A 24,421-nucleotide genomic window follows, 5' to 3' on the forward strand; every position below is an offset into this window, starting at 1 on the left:
CCTGCCAAGGCTTGCATGTGTTCAGGGAATTATTACCTCTTCTAGATCTCAACTTGTCCTACTGCTTTGAAGGGTTCTGCAATGCCCATTAAAATTAGCTGTAGCTCAAGCCAAGGCCGATGTTGGCGTCACCCCTCCTGCGAATTTGTTCTCTCATTTTCATGTTATGAATCATAACACCCTGGTAGTCTTGAGATAGATTGTGCGCTCCAGAGTGACAAATGAAACCGAGAGCAGGGTCATGGATATCTGGAACCAACTCATGCATCCCTGACATTTAACCAAGTTTACACTTACCTGAATACCACACCTGCGAGTTTGATGCATGGTCCCATGGTGAAAGGTGAACTCCAACCGCAAATGGATACCGCAGAATTAAGATCCAAGCTGAGGTGACCTGCTCAGACAAATATTAGTATGAAAGTTCAAGCATCGCTCTTTCAGATCGCACCTGATCCACAACCAACCTAATCCAACTCGGTATGCCGCCTCGAGATAATATGTCGGCCCCAGGCCCCCAAGTCATGTTGGATTTAAGCGAATTCGTTTGCACCATGAAGCTGGAGACAACATGAGATAGCCTTTGCGCCAGAATTTGTGCTTCAGCTGGAAAGCATTCCCTGAATAGCATATTCAAGATAGAGCTGTGTGCCTTCTTACCTCTTACTGATGACCATCTAGTTAGTGTGTAATCCATGCATTTGGGATTCAAGATGAAGGTAGTAGGGGATCCATGTCATGAATCCAATACTCACAAGCAGACCATTGTCAAATAAACTGAACAGCTGCATCTTTATTTTATCTACTAAATAAGTGTTTGGTGGATCTGTCAGGATGACTGTACAGCAGTGATACATGCAACATGGACAAAAAGAATACAATACTCATCAGAAGTTATCCGTACATGTGAGTAGAGTCATCAGAGGATTAGCACAACACGATAGAAAGAAAACAATAGAAAGCATTGAAAAAAAGCAAGAGTAACCATCTTTGACATGTTTGTGATAAAGTTGCCTGCAGATGGTTTAACAAGCAATGAAATGTTTATTACATAAACTAATGAACGATCTCATAATCCAGCAGCAGTTATCCAGAAGATAATGTTTCTTTGGCTTCAGTATCCATGCTTTTAACAAGCACGTAAAAAAATTTATTTATCAGCCACAGAAATATTATAAGCATAAAGCTTCAAAGGTTAAATGGGAAAGAGTGAAATGGACCCTAAAAATAAATCCGATCCAACTTATGCTCCCTGAGATCCTGCAGCCTTCCAGAGCTTGACCCACTCCAACATGGCATCTGCAGCACCTGCAAACACCGGATTCAGTGGCCCCAGCTGTTCTTTCACCATCGCTGCCATCTCAATTACACAATCCTCTGCGGTAACTGCAGTCCTTGGCAACCTCACCGACTGGAAGAAGGGCGCAACCTCCTCCATCAATTTCACGCCTTCCCATTCCCTCTTCAAGCTCTCCATGGCACCCTTCACATCAACCCCATCGCCCCTCCAAACATACGGCAGCCCGCTCTTCACCCCAAGACCCAAGTGGTCGCACACCACCTTGGCACACATCCCACACCATATATCCTCCATTGTCTCCCATCTTTGCTTGCCCTCTCCTGCCAAACGTAACCCTGGAAGCAATGCAGGACCAAGCAACTCCCTGTTGAACCCAATATTGATTCCACTCATAGGCATCATCGCCCTAACTGGAACTGTCATCACAGCATCCACATATCGAACGTTTCTCTCATTTGGTTTTACAACCTGAGTGGGAGCATCATAGTCAGCAATGTTGAGCCATAGGCCACAAGACAGTGCGCATTCAACTCCATTTCGCAGACTGAATGGATAGCCTCGGACAAAGTCTGCACCTTTGCAAAATGGATCATAGAGTGTGTTGAAGAAGAATGGTGTGGCAGGTGTCTTAAGATTCACTATGTGCTGTGCTACAGCATCGACTAAGGTGCCAGTATTGTCCCTTGCAGGAAGACAGTCATCATCGATGGAGATAATGTATTTCTTGCGTGAGATGAGATAACCAAAGTACCGGCATGAATGACCGGAGAAGTTGATGGAAGTGGCTCCCAGAATCTGAGCCATATCAGATTTTGTGAACACCTGATGATCAAAGCCTGGGGGTATTTGTAGGTCCTCTTCCATGTCAGGATCTTTGATGATTATGAGGTGGAAGCGGGAAAAAAATGGTCGCCATTTCTCCATGAAAGCAGTGAGATCAGATCGGAGTGCCGCAATCACGATATCAACCTCATTGTCCTCAATGTTCAAAGACATCTTGCTGGAACCAAAAAGCTCAACTTGAAAAGGATAGTCTTCAACTAAAGGAACTGATTTCAACTGCAGCTCTAAAATTTTTCGGAGCACCCTGCAATGTGCAACTTAGAAGGTGAAAATTCTATATTCTTACATTATATATTTATATTGAAAGCTAAAGGGAAGTTACTTACTGGTAGGAAGAATTGGGGTAAGGATCTGTTTGATGTTGAGGGACTGTACAAAGAAAAGGATCTCCTCGTTACCAGTTGCCGTGAATAACTTCAGAATCTTCTCTGTCAGCTTTCCTGCATGTAAGGTTTTCTGTACATTTAAAGTACATGGGAGGTTAATGAAGGTAACATTAGCAGGCAAAAGAAGCATGACCTACCCACCAGCATATAATTCAAAGTAAAATAACGAACGGGTAAAAGAGAATGTTGTTAGTTATGAACATAATGTGCTTTCCTGGAGCAAAAGTAACATACTTTTGCAAAACTCCCCATGGATGATCCATAATAATACTTATAAAGAAACATAAATGACCTCCAGAGGAGTCTTCTTGTAAACTACATGGCCCTGCCCCTGGACCTGATACTTAATATATACCAGTAATGATTGCTGCATATATTCAAATGCACATGCACAAGGTCAGAGGTCAACATGAGATTTGGTTCGATGACCTTGTGATTAACTTGAAGAGTGAAGGACAACACTCATGGAAAGACCCATTGAATAGTTGTAGAAGCAACGCTACCAAATTCACCAGGATAACACTGGTGAAAACACTCCAAGGCTCCATCAACCATGGAAAGCTCATTTAATAAGATTAGCTTAGCATGCAATTCCAAAAAAGGACTGAATGGCATGGTACAATCAAAACAATGATGTAACATGATTAAGTTTGATGATATCCCAATTCCCAACCCCTAAATATAAGCATGAGAAACCTATTTTGGCGCATCAAATATTCATAAGTAAAATGCACAGGAATTTTCTTTGCTAAAAATAGTAAAGAACTTTGGTCAGTCCTTTCAGCAATAATGACCCATTGTCACAACTAAGACTCAAAAAATGTTTGCTCTTGGCAAGACATATTAGTAAGTTGTGTTGCTTCCATGCCTTCCACAGTTGTCCAAATAGATCTAAGGGTAATTACTTACGAAGAAATCAGAATACCTACATCCTCTGCTATCTCCAGTTCCCAAGAAAATGGTTTATATCTGATTGAGATACGTTCTTTTTTGCTATACAACAGCAGCGTGCATAAAATTAGAGCATAAGAATCAAGAAAAGGGAAGAGAAAAGATAAGATAAGAGAGAGGAAAGAAGGGATACATTCCTCCCTCCTTCACTTCACAAACTATCAAATGACAACTACCATTTCAGCAGGCCACTCCCATTTTAGATAGTCTTAACAGGTTACTATTCACTACTAATTTGAGTCCTATGAGGATCTTGACAAAACAGAAATAAAAATATTACATTGAATAATAATTAAATCCCTAAGATCTAGGAAATAATAATAAACTGAATCTTATGTGACCCGCCACTCCTTAAAGCCCTGATCAAGTCCAGATTTTCTATATCTGGTCAAATTGCTAAGTAGATGCTAAGTCTTGAAGCCAAAATAATGGTTAGGCCAGCCTTCTTTGACTAGGCTTTGGCTGGATCTACCAAGGGCATGATTTTATAGGCTAGACCAGGCTGATTCTTGATTCAATATGCTGGGAAAAGAGACATCTTTGGGTTCTTGCCATGCAGCATCCCACTATAGTGTACTTAGTTTAGATCACCACTCAGTTCGCATCTCATGCTGCTTCTACTTCACACATTGGTTCTGGCTTTCTAGAGAGCAAGCTTAAAAACTTGTTTTGTGATTTCAGCCGGCCCAACCAAGTTTCGGCTTCGCCAATTTCAGTCGTTTCGACCTAGTTTCAGAGCTTTGGCCAAATTTGATGAAAAACTTAGAGAATAATAAAATAAATTTAAACCAGACAAGGAAATAAAAGTTACAGAATTTTGAGGCATATTGTTTGTAATGTTTGGATTTATGGTTTTGGTGTTTTCAGGCTAAAAGTTTGAAAGGATGTAAAAATATAAAAATCTTTTAGGATGAGAATGTTACCTTATTGAGGAGGCTTGAGCTTGATATAATGCATAAACCATTTTTTTCTTATTTCTCTTAAAAAATCATCTTAAAGATCCAGAAAGTTATCTTATACCTAGGAAAAGCTACCTTCTCTTAAATTTCTCAAAGCCAAGCATCCAAAAGCTTTGATTTCTATAAGATATTCCAAAAGCATAAGGTTAATCTTGAGAAAGTGCTTCTCACTTCCCATAAGTAAATTTTTCATGAAAGGTATCTCTACTTTTGACTTTAAGAAAAAATAAAAAAAGAAAAAGTTGACCCAAAATTGACATTATTAAGCCAAATTTAATTTAGAAATGCAGAAATACCCTGAAATGATGATAAATGTTAAATTAAATGAAAAAATGACACCATGACGAAACTAGGTATCAATATTATGAATAAAAATAGCACAAAATCAGTTTCTGCCAAAACTGGACCGAAATCGGTCAGCTTTGGGTTTCTGGCTGAAATGGACGCTTTCAGCTGAAACGTCAGACTTGATAGTGCATTTTTATTAATGAAGGCGATGGTAATTTCACATAGGCGTAAATCAAGTCTGCCGAGAGGAAGCTATAAGAGCAGCGTCCGATATTGCTACAGCACGTCATTTCTTTTAGAAATTTTTCCCTTGGCTAGTTGAAGATACTAGTGCAAGCCACTAAGTTTGATTCAGCCACAACTCCCATTACCTAAAATATGCACACTGCATTAAGTATGCATATACTTGGATAATTGGATTTCAGACTCAAGTGTACCTAGCAATATCATACTTCTTGCATGTATTTTACCTCATGCATAACAATTCCATTGTAATCTTAGAGAAGTGCTTACCTCTTTTCTTTGAAAAATTTTAATCCGGGCATTCTTGCCTCAGATTTTAATACTTTTGGCCACTATGTTGTTCCACATTCTTCAAATTAACCACTTGTTGGTCATGAGCATATATCCTAACACTCAGCATATCAACCATTATCAAAGTCTGATCTCACTCTTCATCTTCGACTGTGTCAGAAACTTAGAATGTCATAAAAAGAAGGTTGCTGGGGTGTATCATGGTCTTGGCGATCTCTCTCATAGGGAGTTCTAGCATTTCCCTGTTAGTTCTGCATTTATAGGAATCTTCTCTAGTTCTTCACCATCTTTTGATTTATGAAATCATAAATGAAGTCATTTTTGTTAGTCTCTTCGTATCATTTGATTCTCACAATAAGCGTAATTAATCACATCTTCTTAAAATGAAGTAGGATCACAGTGATAACGAAACATTGTCCATGAGACAGGCATCACTGCCATCATTGTTTTTGGTTTAGGGCTATTTTATGCCTAAGAACTTCAGCATCAATATTTGCAATAATATTTGAATGTTTTTTTCCCTGAACTACATTTCAAGCAGACAGTGGTAATTTGAATCGTAGATACTTAATTCACCAATGGGTGAAACAGTTCACAATATGGTTTATTCTAATGAAATGATTATATTAAGAATTCTCCATAGATGTTACCTCCCCTCATTCCCCCCTCAAGTTGTCCCCTAAATTGCTAGTACTATTAATCCCAGTTTCCCATATTTCCTGGTGATTTGAGACCATGTTATGAATAGATTATCTATATATATATATATATATATATATATATATATATATATATATATATATATATATATATATATATATATATATATATATATATATATATATATATATATATATATATATATATATATATATATATATATATATATATATATAAAAAATCAAGTGTATGAACCAATAAAAAATTAAAACCTCATCTTAATGCAGGCAGACAAAGCTCATTGAAAAGAGGGAATCGGGAAGAATGAACCCAAACCCAGAACAAATAAACCAACAAATTAGGTAACTTTGCATAACACCCCTAAAAATGGCTTCTCTGCGGTGGTGTGGTCATTCATAATCTCTTGAAATGCATACTTTTATCAGTGCAAGGCATCCTAACTAAAAGCCAATTATCACCAATCTTGCCTGCTCTTACAATCTTGAAAAGATGACTAAATCTCAATCAACTGATGTGCTCAGAGCTTGAGACTCGTCAACCATAAAGCATACTTCTGGCTCAATGTGGCCAGAAATTACTGATGGCGGAAAGGTACTGCATTTTCATTTCAGACACATGCAATACGTCGAATTACTATGACTCCAATGTCACACTGACCTCTTCTAATTCGAACTTTCTATATGCATTACAGTCCAAAAGGGGCAAGATATCTTGGTAGCTCCTTCTAAAAGAATCTCATAACTATTCATCTGAAAACCTAGGGCATCATCCGATCCTCGCAAATATATCGCTCAGCAGCAAGAAAACCATACCGACAATCCTCCTAGTTCAGCAGATGAAAACTTAATAGCCAATAGCAAGAAAACAGTATTAATTGCAATTGCAATTTCGCCTAATTCAACCCAAAATCTCTTTCACGTAATTCCACCTCCTTTCTTTCAAAATCCAGCATCACTAACAAATAAATAATTAATCAATCAAAAGGCATCAGCAATCAGGTTGAGGGAAAGAATAGAATCATGAATCTAATTACAAATTCGAAAGAGCAAAGAAAGAGATCACCTCATCCAACAGCACTAATACCCCAAAAGAAACCAAAAGAAAGAAAGAAAGAAAGAAAAGAGCAGAGGAAGTGTGGGGTACCAGGAAGAGCTCGACGAGGATGGGGTCGGGGATCGCCGAGAGATCGGTGATGTGGGCGATGTGGAGGAGAGCCGAGTCAACGGTGAGAGAAACTAGCGATGGGGGTTGCATCCACAACTGTACCAAACCAACGCCGCTCCTAATAATTCCTTCGTGGGAAACTGGCTATTCTCACTATTATAATAATTACCCGCAAAAATCGCCCCTTTTTTCTCTGTTTCTTTGCTCTCTCTCCGCCGTGGCGAGCGATCCGCCTTCGTCGCACGGAAGCGCGTTAGCCGATCTCCAGCCACACGAGAGCTAGGTTTTTTATGTTTATATATAATTTTTTCCTTATTAGGATTCCTTGTCAAGTCCGGAGAATAAGATTTTTTTTATAAATTATTTGGGAATTACTCATTTTAGAATGCTGAATAGCCCAGATATGTTTTATAATCTCTCCAGATAACTGATGGAGGACTCAACACATGCTTGCATGGGTTTTTCTTATATACTCCCATATTTAAGCTATGTATCTCTCTTAATTCACGTACACCATGAGTCTAATCTGCTCTGATACCATTTATAGAAATATAGAATCTTATCCAAAATAGCTAGTTGTAAAGTATTTTTTTGAATTTTTTAGTCCTATATAAATATCAAGATCTTCCTAACGAATAACAGATATAGGATACATCGATCGATGGATTATGTTGGACAGCTCTCAAAGCACTCTGAACCCTTTCTTCCATCTGCTTGTATAGATCTTGAAGTGATTATTGCATGATCTAATGGTGGATTCGTATGAAAGAATGATTCCTTCTTTCGTGCGAAAGATGCAACCTGTGCCTGTTAACCAATGGCTGGTTTTATTTTCTTTTTCATTTTTTTCTGCCTTTTAATCTCCTGGAAGGGCCTGGGATACGTTATGTTGGCTCACCAATATGTGTACCCAGTAGAATTAGACTTACGAGTTATGCCTTAGTTAGGGCCAAGAGCCATGGTATCTATCTAAATCAAATCAAAAAATTTTGGAGTTAGAGAGCATGCTTGCTAAAAAGACATTCCTAATTTTCTTTTTAAGTTTTTGGATAAAAATCTTTTTGATATGTTTGGATTTTTTTCAAGCGATATATTAGACAACTATTTATTGTGGATAGACTTATCGTATTTTAAACCAGATTTTTTTTAAAAAAATAGAAATTTTTTACCTTGATGCTCCTAGCAATCAAAGCTGAGATATATTTAATAGATCCGAAACACAAAAAATTTAAAATAGCTTATAAATATCTCAATGGTATGAGATATTATACAAATTTGAATTGTTTGAGTCTGATTAGATGAATCAATTTGTATGAAAAATATATATAATATATGAACTGGTAGAGGACACGAGTTTTTTTTTTTTCCCTTCAATACAAGGGGGACAAACCAGGAATTAAGATCTATAATATGTGGTGGAGGACTAGAGCCTAATATACAAAACATAAAAGGAGATGCATGTTATATTAGTGCATAAAATACATGTACATGGATGGCCAAGGCGTTTAGGTGTCATGCACTTAATGCCTTGGTGGCTTTAGTGGCTTTTGCATACGCTTATACTGGTTTAGCTACAAGAAACAAAATATGACAATGAATTTACATGGCGATAGATAGGCAAGTAGATAGAATAAAAGGTCTAGCTACCACATTATAAAATGATGCATGAATGGGTAGTAATAAATAAGAATATGAAAAGGTCTAAACATGGCATTTCAATAGTTCTCATGAAAATTTTAATATAAAACTCTTTACATATAGATTGTAAGTCAAAACTATAGTTCCATGATTGATCATGGCAATAAATTGGATGATAAAAGTTTGAAGCATACTTGTTGATGCCGAATTCTTTACTGAACAACAACTAAGCCGGTCTCATCTCTAATAGCTTTTGAATTTTGTAGCTATAAGAAGAGAGGGATCTGAATCCAATATATATAAACTTCTTTTTAGTTTTTACAAGTCCCACATGTCACGCAAGAACTGTATTTCTAGTTATATGCTAGGATTAAATTCCCATATGGGCTACTCAAGTTTACGAGTCTTAATAAAGACTTTCTTTCCCAATAAAATAGTATAATCTGCTGTGCCTTATGACTGAAATCTACAATGCAGGTTTTCTAAAAGCATTCATTATATATTCAGAAAAATTTAGTCATGATATGAAAAACTAATTAGAAGTATTAAAAAAAACTTGTTGATATGGATTTGTATTACTATAGCTGTTGACAAAAAAACATGATCAATTCCAATTGAACCTTTAACATACAAATAAATAGCTCGATAGCCAATCCACAAACCTAAATATGGCAAATGGATGAAAGATAAAAGGTTTAGGAAATTTAAATTCATAGCTTTTTAGGTTGAGTTGCATAGATTTGGGAAAATGTTCCATTGAAAATCAGCTGGTATAGAAGTTGAGTGACTTAAGTCTAAAGACCATATCAAGCAAGAAGTATATGATCGAGGCCAAGCTTAATTTTCTCAACTGAGTCATAGTATCAAAAATCAGATCAAACTTTCCTTGACTGAAATGAGACCAAATATGAATAATGATTGACCTGATCTGTTGGAGGTTCTAATTATTATTAGCAACTAGTCATCAAAGTTGATCCTACAAAGGATGATGAAGTGCAATGGAGGAAGGTTGAGGTGGACAAGGGAAGGTGATGGAGTATGTGAAGAAGATTAATAACTACTTCAATTGGTCTCTGTAAAACAATGAATCAACTTGTGGTTTTTCCAAAGGAATTTTATATAAAAGGCAAAACAACTATTTTTATTTCGTTCTATGGAAACAATTAGTTTTCATTTTTTTTTTAGTTTCTTGACTGAATTGACCTTGACTTAATCAACATTACTCAAACTTCATACTCTAGAATATGTGTGTTGGTTAATAAAGAAGTATGCATCCTTAATCCATATTTTGTCTATGTATTGATGAATGTATATACATCGATTGGTCTCAATGTGCGGATTACCCTTAAAAAACATCCTTTTATCTACAAATATGTATCATAGATATCTATATATTTATGTATTTGTACTAATTAGTTCACATATGCACCGATTAGGTATTTTACATGCGAAAGTATTCTTAGACAGAATGTGTGTATTGTATATGCAAATACATAATATGTATACATGTTAATTTCAATCTTGCATTACATAAAAATAAGATCAGGATAATTCGATTAGATATTAATTGAAAAGAAACTATTGCTATAAAAAAATAAAGTTAATATTTCTACAAATCTGTAAATTTAATTTAAATCTGTAGGTCTATTACTTTACTCCAAGAACTCGTTTCCTTCGTTGGAAGCGGACGAGGGAAAGTATAGTCAATAGAAAAATGAAGAAAAATTTCATGTTTGGTTGAAGTTTTCGAAAGAAGAGAGATAAAAAAGTAACTTTTTTATGAAAATAAGATTTTCACGATCCATAACCCATAGGAAAGAAAAATCCATATAGAATGTGGAAAAGTTCAAATCCCCACTGAGAATTAGTGTAATTTTTTTCGAAATGTACTTTTAAATTTTTAGATAGAACCGACATAACAAGTATTTTATATATTGTTTTTGGAAAAATATCTGCTTAATAAAATATAAACTATTTTAAAATATATTATTTTTTAATAACTAACTAAATATATAATTTTTTTTTCTGATATTATATATCTAAAAAAAAATATTACAGTAAAAAATATTTTTTCTGAAACCAAAGTCTTAGCATAGTACTAAAAAGTTGAACACGAAGGTGGTAGGCTAATTTTTAACTCCAACCTCATTGGCCTCCTGGCATCCGGCTCGCTCGCTCGTTCGCTCGTTTTGACCGGCCTTCGCCGCTCCACGGGGAGTGGAGATATCATATCCTCGCGTGCGCCCGTGAACTTACGGCGCCCGGATAATTTCCACCTCTCTCTCTCTCTCTCTCTCTCTCCCACCTTACCTCCTGCATTGTTCCCGCGCATCGCGCGGGGTTCCTTATACGATCAGCTCCTCCCTTCCCTCCAATCCCTCTCTGCCTCCTTCTCGGAACCCTAACCCTAACCCTAATTCTCGATCCCTTCTCTGCCCGTCGCTCTTGGCTCGCCCTTTCGTTTCCCCTATTCGGAGGGAGGAATCCGATCGCCATCCTCCTCTCCGTCTTTCCTACCTTTCAGACGCGCACAGGCGTCATTCTGAGATCTTCTATGTCGCCCGAGACCTCGTTGATGGAGTTCTGATGGCTTCCCGAGGCGTCCGATTCTGGAACCGCCCGCTCCGCCGTTGAGGAGGTCGCTGTAGCCGGTCCTAGATCGTTGATTAGGAAAGCAAAGGTTCGTTGTGATTTCCGACATAAAAATTTCTGCTTTTCGTCATTTGATGAGCGAAAGAGCCCTGCAGAGAAGGAGAGAACAAAGTGAAATCCCTACTCCTTTCCTGCAGGCGATATCTATATGGACATCACGGAAGAAACTTTTATATCGTGATTTGGTTTTGTATTAAATACTGGAAATCTTTTTCAATAAGATACGTTGCATCTTATTTCAGCTCTTCCCATTACATCGGAGGCTTAAGGTGACAGTTGAAGGGAATTTAGTGGGTGAATCGGAGGTTGTTTCTAGAGAAGAACTTGATGGCAAGGTCAGTTCCAAATTTCTGTTTATAAGATGGAATTATCCGGCTGGTTTTCGCATCCTGTTATTTTGGGATAGATATAAGAATAGTGCGAAATTAAGAATCATAAGCAAGTTGGTTGCTATTCCATCGCGTGGAATCAAATATGGGTTTTAAAAACTAGCTTGTTTATGTTGAAAGTGGTAGCTGGCCAGACATTTTTGCAGTTATGTTGAAGACAAGCAGTTCTCTATGCCAATCATGGTTACTTGCGAAGTCTGTGGAAATAGATATATTAGTATTTTATGGAAAGAACACCTAAACTCTGAAGTGAGAGGAAGATGAAATAATGAACAGTGTCATATGCTCAAAGAACAATTTGTCTCTTGTTTGAGTGTGAAGTCACCATTGTCAAGATTTTAAACATTTATGATTTTGTTTTATATACTGGCGCCATTTGCCTTTATATGGTTCTGTCAATTGATAGTTGATGGTGCCATTGTATGCCAGTGTTCATTTGTTTTAGGTGTTATCTTTGTTGATTTTTATTTTTATATACAATCTCTGGTTTGATTATTTTGAGCCTACGCCTGAACATGAAGGAGCTTTTTGAATGATGGAAGGAATTGTCCGTTGATATCTCTCAACCAGTGGGGGCACCTACTTAGAAAGACAATTGAAGAAGGAGATCATGTTTCTCTTGATTATGGTTCGCCGTATCGGTTGAACCGGGTAGTATAGGGCGTACTGTACTGGTTCAGTACTGGTACCCGATACGGAAGGCATATTGACACTCGATATGCCAAAAACAAATTTATACCATACCGTATCGACACAATGCTAGTGTAGCACCAATATGGGGTCCCGTACTGAGACGACGATCCTTGCTCTTGATTCTGCAATTTTTGTTTTTCTAGAATACCTTGAATCACTATAGAAATGATTCATCTTATCCCATAAATTAGGATGAGAGAAACCACAAGCTCGACCTATCATAATGATTTCTCCCATCATTATCATCCACAAATTGTCCATTCCACCTTCCAAATAGGGCAAAAGGCATGTATGTCACTTCTGCTGTTCTCAAATTTATTCTCAACCACTTTCCTTGAAGTTTTTTTTTTCCTTTTTTTCCCCTTAAGCAGTTCTTCATATCCACTAAACAGTTGGATGGCATTCAGATTTGCTTTTTGTCCACTTGTTGCTGATTTTGAATAAAAAGTTAGTCAACCTGCACGTCATATTTGAAAACCAAGAAGGTGTTGCCCTTGATTTTTTAAAGCTTCAACATGTCTTCTAGGATTTATGATTTCAGCAAGTTGCTTTCCTGAACTTTGTGGAAGGAGATTAGAAGATTGTTTTCTTTGTCGGATAATTCAACACCCTATCTTCTTATGAAATAGGAGAATGTTTCAGTTTCATCTTGCTTTAGAGTCTAGACACTTCAAAAATCCCATCACATCATAGGTACTGGGTTTCTCTCCGGACCATCGATCCAATCCTGTATCTAATTTCTCCAAATTTTGCATGGATACCGCCAATAGATTGTTGGATTTCTTCAATCTGAATTTCTATACAAAGTTTGCACCTTTTTTTCTGGGATCTTCTTTTAGCTAGCCAGTATAAAAGGTCTCAAAACCGATCTGAGATCTGATTGACAGCAAGAATCTAATTTAGCATGGGAATGCAGAGAATAACTGCAAAGAAGTCAATAATAATCTCTATAACAGCCGGCGACCAAGACTTTTGATATGTTAAAATTATTAGTGACCCTAACCAACCGGGATTCACAAACTAAGAAATAAAAGTCATGTGATTGACTCTCAATAGGATTCCTAAAATAAGAAATAATTTCTAGCCAAAGGACTCTTAAAATAAGAAATAAACCATACTCATCTCAATGTCTGCTCCATTATTTTCTTCAACTTGTGCTATTTATGTAGTTGCATATTGTTCTCTTGGATCATTTTTATTGCTGAAAATAAAGACAAACATTTTAATAATTGGAGCATCACAAAATTATCCAAGATCAGTTTATCTGTTGCCTGGGGTATGTTTCTTATTTTATGAGTCCTGTTGGTACTCAATTAAGTGGCTGTTTTACTTCTTAATTTGGGAACTCTAATCGAGGCATGACTGATAACTAGCAAAAGCTATTTAAAGGTCTTGAGACTCTGAGTAACTCTCTCTTTTAGATATTATTATTGACCAGTGCATAGTTTTATGTTGGAGTGATTTTTCCTGACCCAGGCCTTCTCATTTCTTATTCTCTTGTTTTTCCCTTTTTTTTCTTCTCATTCTATCTTCTCAGCATTTCTGTGCCAAATTACCACCATTGGTTCATAGATTCTTGCAGATGTTTAAATTTGACAGCAGTTCTGACTATTGAGACTGTTCTATACTAGCAGATGAAAGGAGCCCCCCAAAAGTGCATGAAATTCAGATAAATATTTGAGTCTAAAATGTTGATTCATGACTAGTCCCTAACATCCATTCAAGTAATTTTTATTCTTTACCACCACTCTGCATCGCAGCCATAAGCCATTCCACATCGTTAACCAGCCAGATACCATTCTGCAAAGATCATCCGAACACCAACATGTTGTATAATTTTCTTTCATGCCAACTCATCCATTCGGTTTTTCTATGATCCTGTATGCTACCAAACACATAATACACTACATCTAGCCTCAACATTATCTGAAAGTTATACATTACATATTTTTAGAACTAGTTCTTGGTAATAAAAAGTGAAATCACCCCTTGATTTTGGTCCTAACTGATGTTTATTCTGAATTATATTGGAGAATGCTCCTAAGTTTGTAGTGAATCTCTTCAATTTTGGATGAAGACATGAAGTTAAGAAGTAGCCTATACCCTACTTCATATAGCAGCTCAACTTCATAAAAGTTAAACAAGACCATGTGCACCACAGGGTCCATTTGATTAAAGTAGCTTCTTGCCCCTTAACTACAGAGTAAGTTTCAGGTTTTCTTGACTGAAGGAAGTCGATATTTGAGGTAAAGTTTGTTTGAGTTTCTAGTTTGACCCGTGGAGTCAAAATTGCTTGTTATGTTGGTTCTTAACAACTTCATCTTAAGTTCCAATTTCATTACACTCTTGTTCTTCGATCATGTGAACTTAATTAATCCACTATTAGTGATTTAAGAAATAAAATTTTGACACAACTTCTGATAAATAAATACAAACACTTCGTCTGGCACCATTATCTGTAAGTTTCTGCGAAATTGATCTTTGTGTAGGTGCCAAGTATTCTTCTTTGGGTTCTGACTGCTAAACCTTTGTCCTTAAAGTACTGATTTAGACTACTACTTTTCAAAGAAAAATGATACAACTTCCACTTTTATGCCTTTTAACTAGTCTAACTGATTAGATTGAGGTGGCATCAGGAAGACCAGATCCTACCAATCTAATAATGATAATTCAATCTCCATACATCATGGTTCAGATCTCTAATTCTAGCAAAGCGTATCCTGGATAGAAACCTGTTGCACATCTCTGTTCTTCCCATTAGCCACATGTAACTTTGCCAAGATTAGTCAGGCACAGTGACCAGTCCAATAGGCGGTAATTATGGTTAAATTTGGTGTTTATTTCTATCATCACTACCAACCAGTGCACAATCAAATTTGATTTTCATACATTTAATCATGGTCTACAGCATTCAAATTGCTTTAAAACATATAATTTTGTGTTTAATAGATGTTTTTATGCATGATTGAAAACAGAATGGACTGTATCTTCATCAAAAAAAAGAAAAGAAAACAGAATGGACTGTACAAAATGTATGGTTTAGACATATGAGTTGAGAACACATTCTGACTCTTTCGATCACTATCAACACATCTTGTGTTATTTTTTTATTTATTGGGATGTTAACAAAGTATGATAACATAATGAATAAATCATGTTACTTATATGCTACTTACTGTATTTTTCTGGTGCAAAATAGGTAGTTATATTCACAATTTCTTAAAGTTCTATAATATAGTGCTAATATCCTTTCTATAATTGCAGGTTTTTGGCATTTGGAATGATCAAAAAAATTGGCTATTCTTTTCGAGTGGATCGAGTACCCTGCTATTCTACAATTCGCAGTCATAGATCACCTTTTATAGATGGTTTATCTGTCTCATGCAGAGCCTTTTCACGGTACAAGTTTCCTAGTAGACAAAACACTTCATTTACACTCTGTAAAGCTAAAGAAAACCTAAACGAGATCAACCATGTGAAGAAGCTAGCAGTCCTTTCAGCCAGCAGTTCAGTGAGACATCATGCCCAAGTTGCTTGGAAAAGGCTTTCCATGATATGCTTTTATAGAGGAATTGCCTCTCCGTCGGTCTATAGGATTTCTTGTGCCATGAGCTTGGCTGTTTGTAGATCTCATTTAATTCCCAGTATCCTTGCATTTATTGCGGGAAAGATGGCAATGAGTAAGACAGCATGGGCAGATGGGGAGTACATTCCATCTAGGAATTCCCTTTACACGCGGGCACAAGATGGCCATGTTTATCTCACTTCTTTAATTTTTTCAATTTTTGAGTGTTTTATTTTATTTCTAAGAGCAGTCTATTTGGCAATTCTATTCTCGCCTATGATAGTAATGGCTCCATTTGCAGACAGTTTTGGCATGCAGTATAGGAAAACATGGCTCCGTCTTGTCCATCGTACTTTAGAAAGTGCAGGTCCTGCATTTATAAAATGGGGTCAGTGGGCAGCTACACGCCCAGATCTCTTCCCTAGTGATCTTTGTGCCGAGTTGACAAAGCTCCACAGCAAAGCACCTGCACATAGCTTTTCCTACACCAAAAAAACCATTGAAAAAGCATTCAGTCGTAAGCTCAATGATGTTTTTGAGAATTTTGAGGAGGAACCTGTGGCATCAGGAAGTGTTGCTCAGGTACATAGAGCTTCTTTGAGATTTCGATATCCTGGTCAAAAGGTCAAGAATGTTGTAGTTGCTGTAAAAGTTAGACATCCTGGTGTTGGCGAGTCAATTAGGAGGGATTTCATGATCATTAATATAGTGGCCAAGATCTCCACATTCGTTCCTGCGTTGAAGTGGTTGCGCCTGGATGAAAGTGTGCAACAGTTTGCCGTTTTCATGATGTCTCAAGTTGATCTTGCAAGGGAAGCTGCCCATTTGAGCCGTTTCATTTACAACTTCCGCAGGTGGAAGGATGTTTCTTTCCCAAAGCCTCTTTATCCACTAGTGCATCCTGCTGTTTTGGTGGAGACATATGAGCATGGAGAAAGCGTTTCTCATTTTGTTGATGAGCTTGAAGGACATAATCGACTTAAAAGTGCCCTTGCTCACATCGGGACCCATGCACTCCTGAAGATGCTTCTGGTATATTTTTATTTTCTTTTATTAAGATTTTTCTTATATCTTTTCAATTGGAAAGTGAAGTCACCGATTTAACTGGAGATATATACATATCATGCTTTGTATAAATAGTTCTGGGAAAACCTTTTTGGTGCTTTTTGGTTTAAAATTGTGCTTCATAGCTGATCCATCCTAATGGTATAAGGCCTAGTTTCTGCCTTTCCTTCTGTATAAATAAGTTTACCTATCAAAGAGCAATTCAGCTTGAAAGCTTCTTATACCTGTCACATTATTTATGAAATTTAAAATTGAAACTGTGAAGTGCTTGCCTTGTAAGCATGTCATAGGAAAAGCTTAGGAAAAGTATAAGACATGCAATCTCATTTTAACACATTAGCCATAGGATTATTACCTTTAACTATATTTCTGTCAATCTTTCAGCATGCTTCCCTTTCAACTTAACTCTTTGCATATTTGTACTTTTGAAGTTTTCTGCACTAGTGACAACAATTTTTTTATGCTGAACCCCCTTTCTGATTTGATGGATATCGTAAAATGGGGGTATGTGTTATTGCAAATTTCTGAATTGCCTTTTTTTTTTCAGGTGGACAATTTTATACATGCAGATATGCATCCTGGCAATATCCTCGTTCGAGTATCTCAACCCCAGCGGACAAATAAAGGGCTCTTTAAGTCAAGGCCTCATGTTGTTTTCCTTGATGTAGGCATGACTGCTGAGCTTTCCAGCAATGATCGTGTAAATTTGCTGGAGTTCTTCAAGGCTGTTGCTCTTAGGGATGGCCGTACTGCAGCAGAGTGCACCCTGAGGTTATCAAAACAACAAAATTGTCCAAATCCAAAGGCTTTTATAGAGGTACTTGTTGATTATAACCTAGCGACATGAGGAGCCTGAAATTCATCTCCTGTAAAAATGCTCTATATACCATTCTTTTAGCAGTTTGATACTGGCCGTGTATGTTCTTTGGCTCTTTTTGTCCTATTAAATTTTCATGAACCTGTAGAAACACGGTATTTGTTTGATTATTGAAATTCATCTGAAAAATATTAAACGTAAACTGGAGTCAATTTGCATGTCAATAAAGAAAATATGTGGGACCATGCAGTTACCATTAGAGAGTACATTGAACATATGAAATGATATTATATTGTCTAAGGCATGTTGTGAATAAATATGAGATATTATCATTTGAATTCTTGCTCAGTATAATCTGCCATTTCCTAAGGCCTAAAGAATCTGAACTATTATCACTTGACGAGCGCATAAATAACAAAATTTGATTCAAAGAAAGTTATCTGCAAAAGAATCCTGGTCACACTGACTCTAATGTTGTAGTAGTTTGTCTTCAACCACCCAACCTGTAATAGCTTTTCATTTCAAAGCATCTTGTTGTAGTTATCGTAAAAAATAGACTGCACTGATTACCTTATCTTTCGGAACCTTTTGGTTCAACTCACCCTACTCTAGCAACCAATCATCTGAACTTCAAGATGGAGACATTTTCTCTTTTCAAGATACCAACTTTATGAGGTCCATCCATCTTAAGATACTACTATAGATGCATTATTTTAATGATACGATATAATAGTATTAATATAGTATATGTCATATATCATTGCTATATAATGTATATGACTTAGTGTTTCTGTATGATATTAATGTCGTGATCTATTGTCATACTAATATATTAACATAGAGTTATTATACTAATAGAAGGGATGTGCGTTTGAAGAGGACGAGATAGGTGGGAAGTCAGAATAACCAGAGAGGCTGCGAGTGCAATTGCAACCATGTTTGCAGCAAAAGGGACAAAAGTTGCAAGTCAGTTGCTTGCAGTCGAAGTGGCTTACAAGCAACCAAAAGTTTGCAAGCGCCCGCTGGCAAGCCACTTGAAGCAAATTGACGTGCAACTTGCCTAGTTGCAGGTCAGAAAACGTCTGCTAAGTTTCACTTACATGTAACAATAACAAAACCCTTTAGAAAACATATTCCTATTTCATCCATCTATGGTACACAATACACCCAACCTTTTGATCAGAGTTTGTTTGTCCTAATTTTACAACTCGTCTACTTTAACAGTGTCCTCCATGCAATGCTCGTATTCTGTCTTCGCACTCTATATAATCACATATCAACGTTCATTGCCTTAAAAAGATTTCCTCTTAAATTCTACCATTAACCATTGATTACTTTACTGCTTAGAGAAGATGCTTTCTTTATTGTTGATTTTGTTTCCTTCACCTTCTCATCTCTTTGCAATTTTGTTTTTTCGGGGGAGGGGGGATGTTGGTGTAGGGATTTGAAACTTATACTAGGAACCCATTCTTTCTAATAAAATTGCATTTCCTATTCGTTGTTTAATTTAATTAATTCTGAGGCCGTTATCCTCGCTCGATGCATAAATTTGTTTCGGACCAGGATTTCAAGTGCTGGCATGTGCCATGCTATTTTTGGCACTCAGTACTGGGTCAGTACCAAGTACCAGACATGTCGCTTGGTATTGAGCAGAGATGGCTTGTATTGACTTGTGCTGGTTGGATGCATGTTGACACAGCTCGGTGTCACATAGTACCAAGTCAAAAAGGAATCCTGATGCCTTTTTTTTCCCTTTTAGTGTTTTGGAATGGCATGATGTGTGTGAGCGCAACATGGTTATGTGCATGCCATGCTGATCAATAGGTGGCATGTTTCATGCCAGTAGCACTTTTAAATTCGTTATTTAGATAGCATCCTTGTTCTTTGTCATTAACCAATACTACAGTCTGCAGATTAAATGCTAAAGAGCTTTGATATATACTCCTTTTTCTTTGTATGAGTTATCTTCTTAGGCATATCACTTTCTTACTGTGCATATGTGTGCATGCATGTGTGTGTGAAATGAGTCCTGTTTTGAGATTTATCTTCAGTTTTGCTGTTAGCAGGAAGTGGAGAAGTCACTAACTTTTTGGGGAACTGCCGAAGGTGACTCTGTTCACCCAGCTGAGTGCATGCATCAATTGCTTGAGCAAGTCCGACGCCATAAAGTCAACATCGACGGCAATGTTTGCACTGTAATGGTCACAACTTTGGTTCTTGAGGTAATCTCTTTTGTTAAGGTCATTTGCATCATTGTTTGTTCATGTCCATCTGTGTTAGTCTTTCTATCTAGCATATCGGGTATTTGTGAATTTCAATTTCTGAAAAAAATGATGCAATAGCCAAATAATTCCAACATCAACTCATCTGTATGTAACCTTCTTTAACATGACCATTTCCTAACTTCTGAATTAATTACATTAGGTAGATTTTGTTTTAAGTGAGCTTTTTTGATTATCAGAATTCAAATGTATCCTTTCAGAATTTGTAATAAGATCTTGTTTCAGGTGAGCTTTTTAATTACAGTGTTCAAAATGTCTCTTTTACAGAATTTGTAAGAGCACCTTCAATTCTGTGTTTGTGCCTTCACGCATATTGGGAAGTTGAGATGACCTAGCTAACACCTTGCATGTAATAGTTTTGTGGTTCATACAATTCTAGTAGTACAATACCCATAAATCATTAGTTTTATTGAGTTTTACTATGTATGGTCATGTCTTACATACAACTAGTTACATACCACGAGATGCTACGCAAGTGAGCCCTATGTTGGCATTTCAATTTTTATCTGAAAACGACTTCTAAAACATATTTGATATAAATTTGTTTCTCTTATAGGAGCAGATCTTGGTTAAATGGTTCTGAGTTATCCAACCAGATTTCATTGTTGATACCAATTGGCACCAGCTCTTTGTTGTCATGCAAAGAGGGTGAAAACGGTTAGGTTGCTCCACTGTGAGTTCGAGGTCATGGAAATAGCTTCTTTGCACGTGGGGATGGGGATGTGTATTATCTGACCCTCCCTATACCCCATAATAGTGGGAGCCTCATGCATTGGGCTGCCCTTTTTTTCTTTTCTGTCATGCGTATAGATAAAATGAATGTAATTTTGGCTCTTAAACCTTGGATATGTGAATGCTTTGGTTTCTTATCTAGGTTCAGGCATTGGGTTCTTCTTCATATATTCAAGGCATAAGAAGACATGTTCAATGGATTTGATATTTCTATGACCAATGAACTGGAAGTTTGTTAGTTGTTCTCACAATTAGAAATTTTCCAAGGACAGATTTAATTAAATTGAGGTCCATTTTTCTGTAGGGCTGGCAGCGTAAGCTGGATCCGGATTATGATGTGATGCAGACACTACAGACGTTATTATTCAGGTCTGACTGGGCGGAGTCTCTTTTATATACAATTGAAGGACTAATGGCCCCTTAAAACAAAAAGGCTCCCTTGCAGTCTGTTTCTTTACCTCCAAAAAATTTTGACAGCATAAAGCCAATGTACAAGTTTATTTTGATACGAATTTGTGGAAATTTTGTTTGTGGCAAATTTTTTCCCATGTATTTTTTCGTAGTTGCTTCCCCCAATTTATTCCTCTTTGCTGTGCTTGAAACTGTATATGGCAAAATCACTATGAGTGGGAGAGTAAAATGGAAATAAAGTATACCAAAGCCCAATTTCTTCTTATCATGCACTTCTTTTAAGGTATATAGTTTTTCATCAACAGTTATCCTCATATAGTTTCTTTACTAGTTGGCTTTCCAACTTTTACTATTGTAAGCTTGTATGATTTTAGGATCAAATTGTCTCAAGGATTGCAGTATCTTTTGATGTGTTGCATAGCCTATTTTGCTTTCCTTGTATTTTTTGATTCTTCACTTAGGAGTATGGTCACAAGTTATTTTCTTTCTCCAAAACAGAACAAGAAAAAGAAAAAATTACATTTTTTTTTTCTTAGTTTGCTTTTCCTTTGCCAAGGATCATCTCGCAGAGCCTGTTTGTCGTTGAGAACTTGTTCTTCTCCTAGCTTCATGTATATGGTAGCTTTGTCAACATGCCTTTGTTGAACTAGATGATTTAGCAGCTACAATCATTTTCGCATGTGAATTTCTTGAACTCATGCTGCTTATCATCATCTTGTAAGTTGCTGTTCAGTTCATTTTTATCTGCTGGACTGACATCCTTCTGCAGGGCTTCAGATAGGCTGGTCAGGTCGGTGAACGGGTCCTGTTTCTAATTCTAGGATGGAATGTAAATCATATTCTTGTTTGGTTTGTTACTTTTGTTTTCTTTTGTTTCCTTTGTCTGTTCATATGTCCTAAATCATGCCTTTTGAACTATAGGCTTATATTCAGTTTTATTTCTTCGTGCCTTCTATGTTGTATACTCAATTTTATGTTTACCATAGTGTACTCGGTTTTCTTCCCCATCTCATGCTTATACTTCGATTAACGAGTAAGATTCGCCCCCTAAGCTCTTGTCAATTCTCTGCCAATCTCTTGTTGGATGACCTCTTTTTATTTTGCGATTCTCCTTGCATCTATTTTTTTGAAGGGCTCATGTGGTAAAGTAGCGGACCTTTAATGTGTAATTTCCTACATTTTCTCAGGTGTTCTTAGAATATATGTAATGTCTCTTTGGTTGTTGAAGTTCTATAGTTTATTGCTGGATTTGAGCTAGATGGTGTGGCTGCAATTTAAGTGTCATCTGCAATCACCTGATGCAAACCCAACTCCCATCACTTCTTGCAAATGTCATAAAACTAGGGAATGGAGCGAAGCCTCCAAATTGTGCTTTTGATTGAAGTTTGTTGATGTAATAATCAACAGTGGCCAGAGGAGTCTATTGACCTAATTCCCGGCGAGTAGGAATTGCTAAAAATTAAATTGATGGCTGATGAGAGCACACGCAGCATTTCCTCCAATCCTAGTCACTGGACCTTGGGTCCAAAAAAGTGTAGCTTTGAGCTTTAACCGGGACCAAAAAAAAGAGTGATTCATGTAGAGGAGTTTGTAAATCAATTTCCCAAAACCTTTGCAACTTCAGTAGAAAATGCAAATTCGGAGAGCCGAAGTATTTGGGCTAATCCTACCTCTAATGGTTCTTGAAGTTAAAAGTTTTATTTGGGTTGAAACAATTAAGATTAGGTTGGAGAGCCAAGTATTTGTCTAAATCATTTCAGAAAGGATTTCCTGCTCCTGGGTCCAACACTTTTCGCTGTAGTATATGTTTTAATTATCTTCCTGAATGGAGAGCACTCAAGGTAATATAGCGTCAACGCCATTTACTCAGCAGTGCCATATCCACTTCATATTTTTTTTGACTCCTAGACCCCCTTTCTCTTTAGATTTACATATTATTTTTTATGCTGTTAGGCAAGACAGGCCATGTCTGAACCTCTCCAGAGAAAGTGCTCGGTGAATATTGACACCCAATTTGGTGGTCTATAAATCGACATATAGTAAATTGGGGAGATTGAAGAGAACATCAATCAAAGTAAAAAGACCAGCAATAGATTAAAAAGTACCTTTCCAACCATCCAGCCTCTTCTCAAATTCTATCAATAGGGGATCTCCAATCCTCCTTCCTAACCACGTAGTACGCAGAGGAAGACCTAAGTACTTGATATGCATTCCTTCCGGTTCACAATCTAAGGCAGCTGCATGTTGCAGCTAATCCTCCTCTCCAACCCACACATATGACAAAGGTCTTGTTACAATTAATCTTAGGCTGGATGTATGAGCAGCAAAAGAGACAAGTACTAAGAACAATTATAATATAAGTATACAACCATGTACAAGATAAAAAGGGCGACCAGATGCACGAGGCTCTTACTATTTAAGGTTTAACAAGGGTTAGATGTACATAGTCTTACCCCCATATATAAGAAAAAGTAACTGGTAATTAGATAACCAAGCAACACAAGTACTAGCATTAAGGAGAGATCGCCCTCTATTGCTTACCAACTTGGGAGGCACCATGGAAAGAGCTTGGAAATCTGTTTCACTTTGATTTTCTTCGACTACCTCTCCGCTTCCATCTCCTTCCCTCGACAAAGAACACGTGGCATGTTCTCCCCAGTTCAATCAACACCCCAGTGTCAAGTGAGTTAATAATATAATAACTATAGTTTTCTACAATTCCATCAGTTAAGATTTGTTTATATTATGTTTTGAGATTACATGCCTATGATGTCCACAGTTAATGATAACAGTAAGGCTCTCCTAAGTATGAACATGTTGTTAGTGTCATACCAAAATATCATACTAGAAAGAGCCTCATTAGGTCAAGAGATATCTACATGTCTGTCAGGTATGCTTGACACACACTATTAGGTTGTGGAGTTATGATGGATAAATCAATTTCCTCATGCAAAATAGATATCCACAATTAATTATGAAAAGTAAGTTTAAGCTCCTTTGTTTAGCTAGATAAGGAAAAGACAAGACAATTGGCTAGAAAGGTCTTCCTTAGCTCTGCAAATCCTAGTATG

General features: G+C 36.9%; 3 protein-coding genes across 8 annotated transcripts; 1 reads left to right on the plus strand and 2 right to left on the minus strand.

The window, feature by feature from the left end:
* Positions 1–943: 943 nt before the first annotated feature.
* Positions 944–2,296, minus strand: RGP5 (Alpha-1,4-glucan-protein synthase family protein). The gene has a single exon (XM_088706402.1). It carries the CDS (start codon positions 2,294–2,296, stop codon positions 1,244–1,246), a length of 1,053 nt encoding a protein of 350 aa, XP_088562528.1. The 3' UTR covers positions 944–1,243.
* Positions 944–7,222, minus strand: LOC103715197 (UDP-arabinopyranose mutase). The gene is made up of 3 exons (XM_017844734.4): positions 7,086–7,222; positions 2,470–2,599; positions 944–2,387 (listed from the first exon to the last, which is right to left on the minus strand). The coding sequence occupies exons 1-3, from the start codon at positions 7,194–7,196 to the stop codon at positions 2,368–2,370; spliced, it is 261 nt and encodes an 86-aa protein (XP_017700223.2). The 5' UTR covers positions 7,197–7,222; the 3' UTR covers positions 944–2,367.
* Positions 7,223–10,905: 3,683 nt separating this feature from the next.
* Positions 10,906–21,615, plus strand: LOC103715198 (uncharacterized). 6 transcript variants are annotated; one of them, XR_015970997.1, is made up of 7 exons: positions 10,910–11,424; positions 11,639–11,731; positions 15,743–17,075; positions 17,656–17,925; positions 18,784–18,995; positions 19,977–20,147; positions 21,244–21,615. XR_015970997.1 is itself a non-coding variant. In XM_008802747.3 (6 exons), exons 2-6 carry the CDS (start codon positions 11,724–11,726, stop codon positions 21,361–21,363), a joined length of 1,887 nt encoding a protein of 628 aa, XP_008800969.1. In that variant the 5' UTR covers positions 10,906–11,424; positions 11,639–11,723; the 3' UTR covers positions 21,364–21,615. The 6 variants fall into 6 exon arrangements, 2 of the variants coding, with proteins under 2 accessions (XP_008800969.1, XP_026663535.2); XR_015970996.1 differs by having other exon boundaries at positions 19,992–20,147; XR_015970998.1 differs by having other exon boundaries at positions 18,787–18,995; positions 19,992–20,147.
* The last annotated feature ends 2,806 nt before the right edge of the window (positions 21,616–24,421 follow it).

Source organism: Phoenix dactylifera, chromosome 11, assembly GCF_051530095.1.
Source record: "Phoenix dactylifera cultivar Ajwa chromosome 11, Ajwa_hap1_PhDact_Kaust_v1.1, whole genome shotgun sequence".
Taxonomy (NCBI): Eukaryota; Viridiplantae; Streptophyta; class Magnoliopsida; order Arecales; family Arecaceae; genus Phoenix; species Phoenix dactylifera.

Coding starts and splice junctions, on each gene's coding strand:
- RGP5 (XM_088706402.1), bottom strand. CDS start 2,296: ATGTCTTTGAACATTGAGGACAATGAGGTTGATATCGTGATTGCGGCA.
- LOC103715197 (XM_017844734.4), bottom strand. CDS start 7,196: ATGCAACCCCCATCGCTAGTTTCTCTCACCGTTGACTCGGCTCTCCTC. Junction 2,600..7,085: donor TCCTCGTCGAGCTCTTCCTG/GTACCCCACACT, acceptor TTAAATGTACAG/AAAACCTTACATGCAGGAAA. Junction 2,388..2,469: donor TACCCCAATTCTTCCTACCA/GTAAGTAACTTC, acceptor TGCACATTGCAG/GGTGCTCCGAAAAATTTTAG.
- LOC103715198 (XM_008802747.3), top strand. Junction 17,076..17,655: donor CACTCCTGAAGATGCTTCTG/GTATATTTTTAT, acceptor TTTTTTTTTCAG/GTGGACAATTTTATACATGC. Junction 20,148..21,243: donor TCACAACTTTGGTTCTTGAG/GTAATCTCTTTT, acceptor ATTTTTCTGTAG/GGCTGGCAGCGTAAGCTGGA.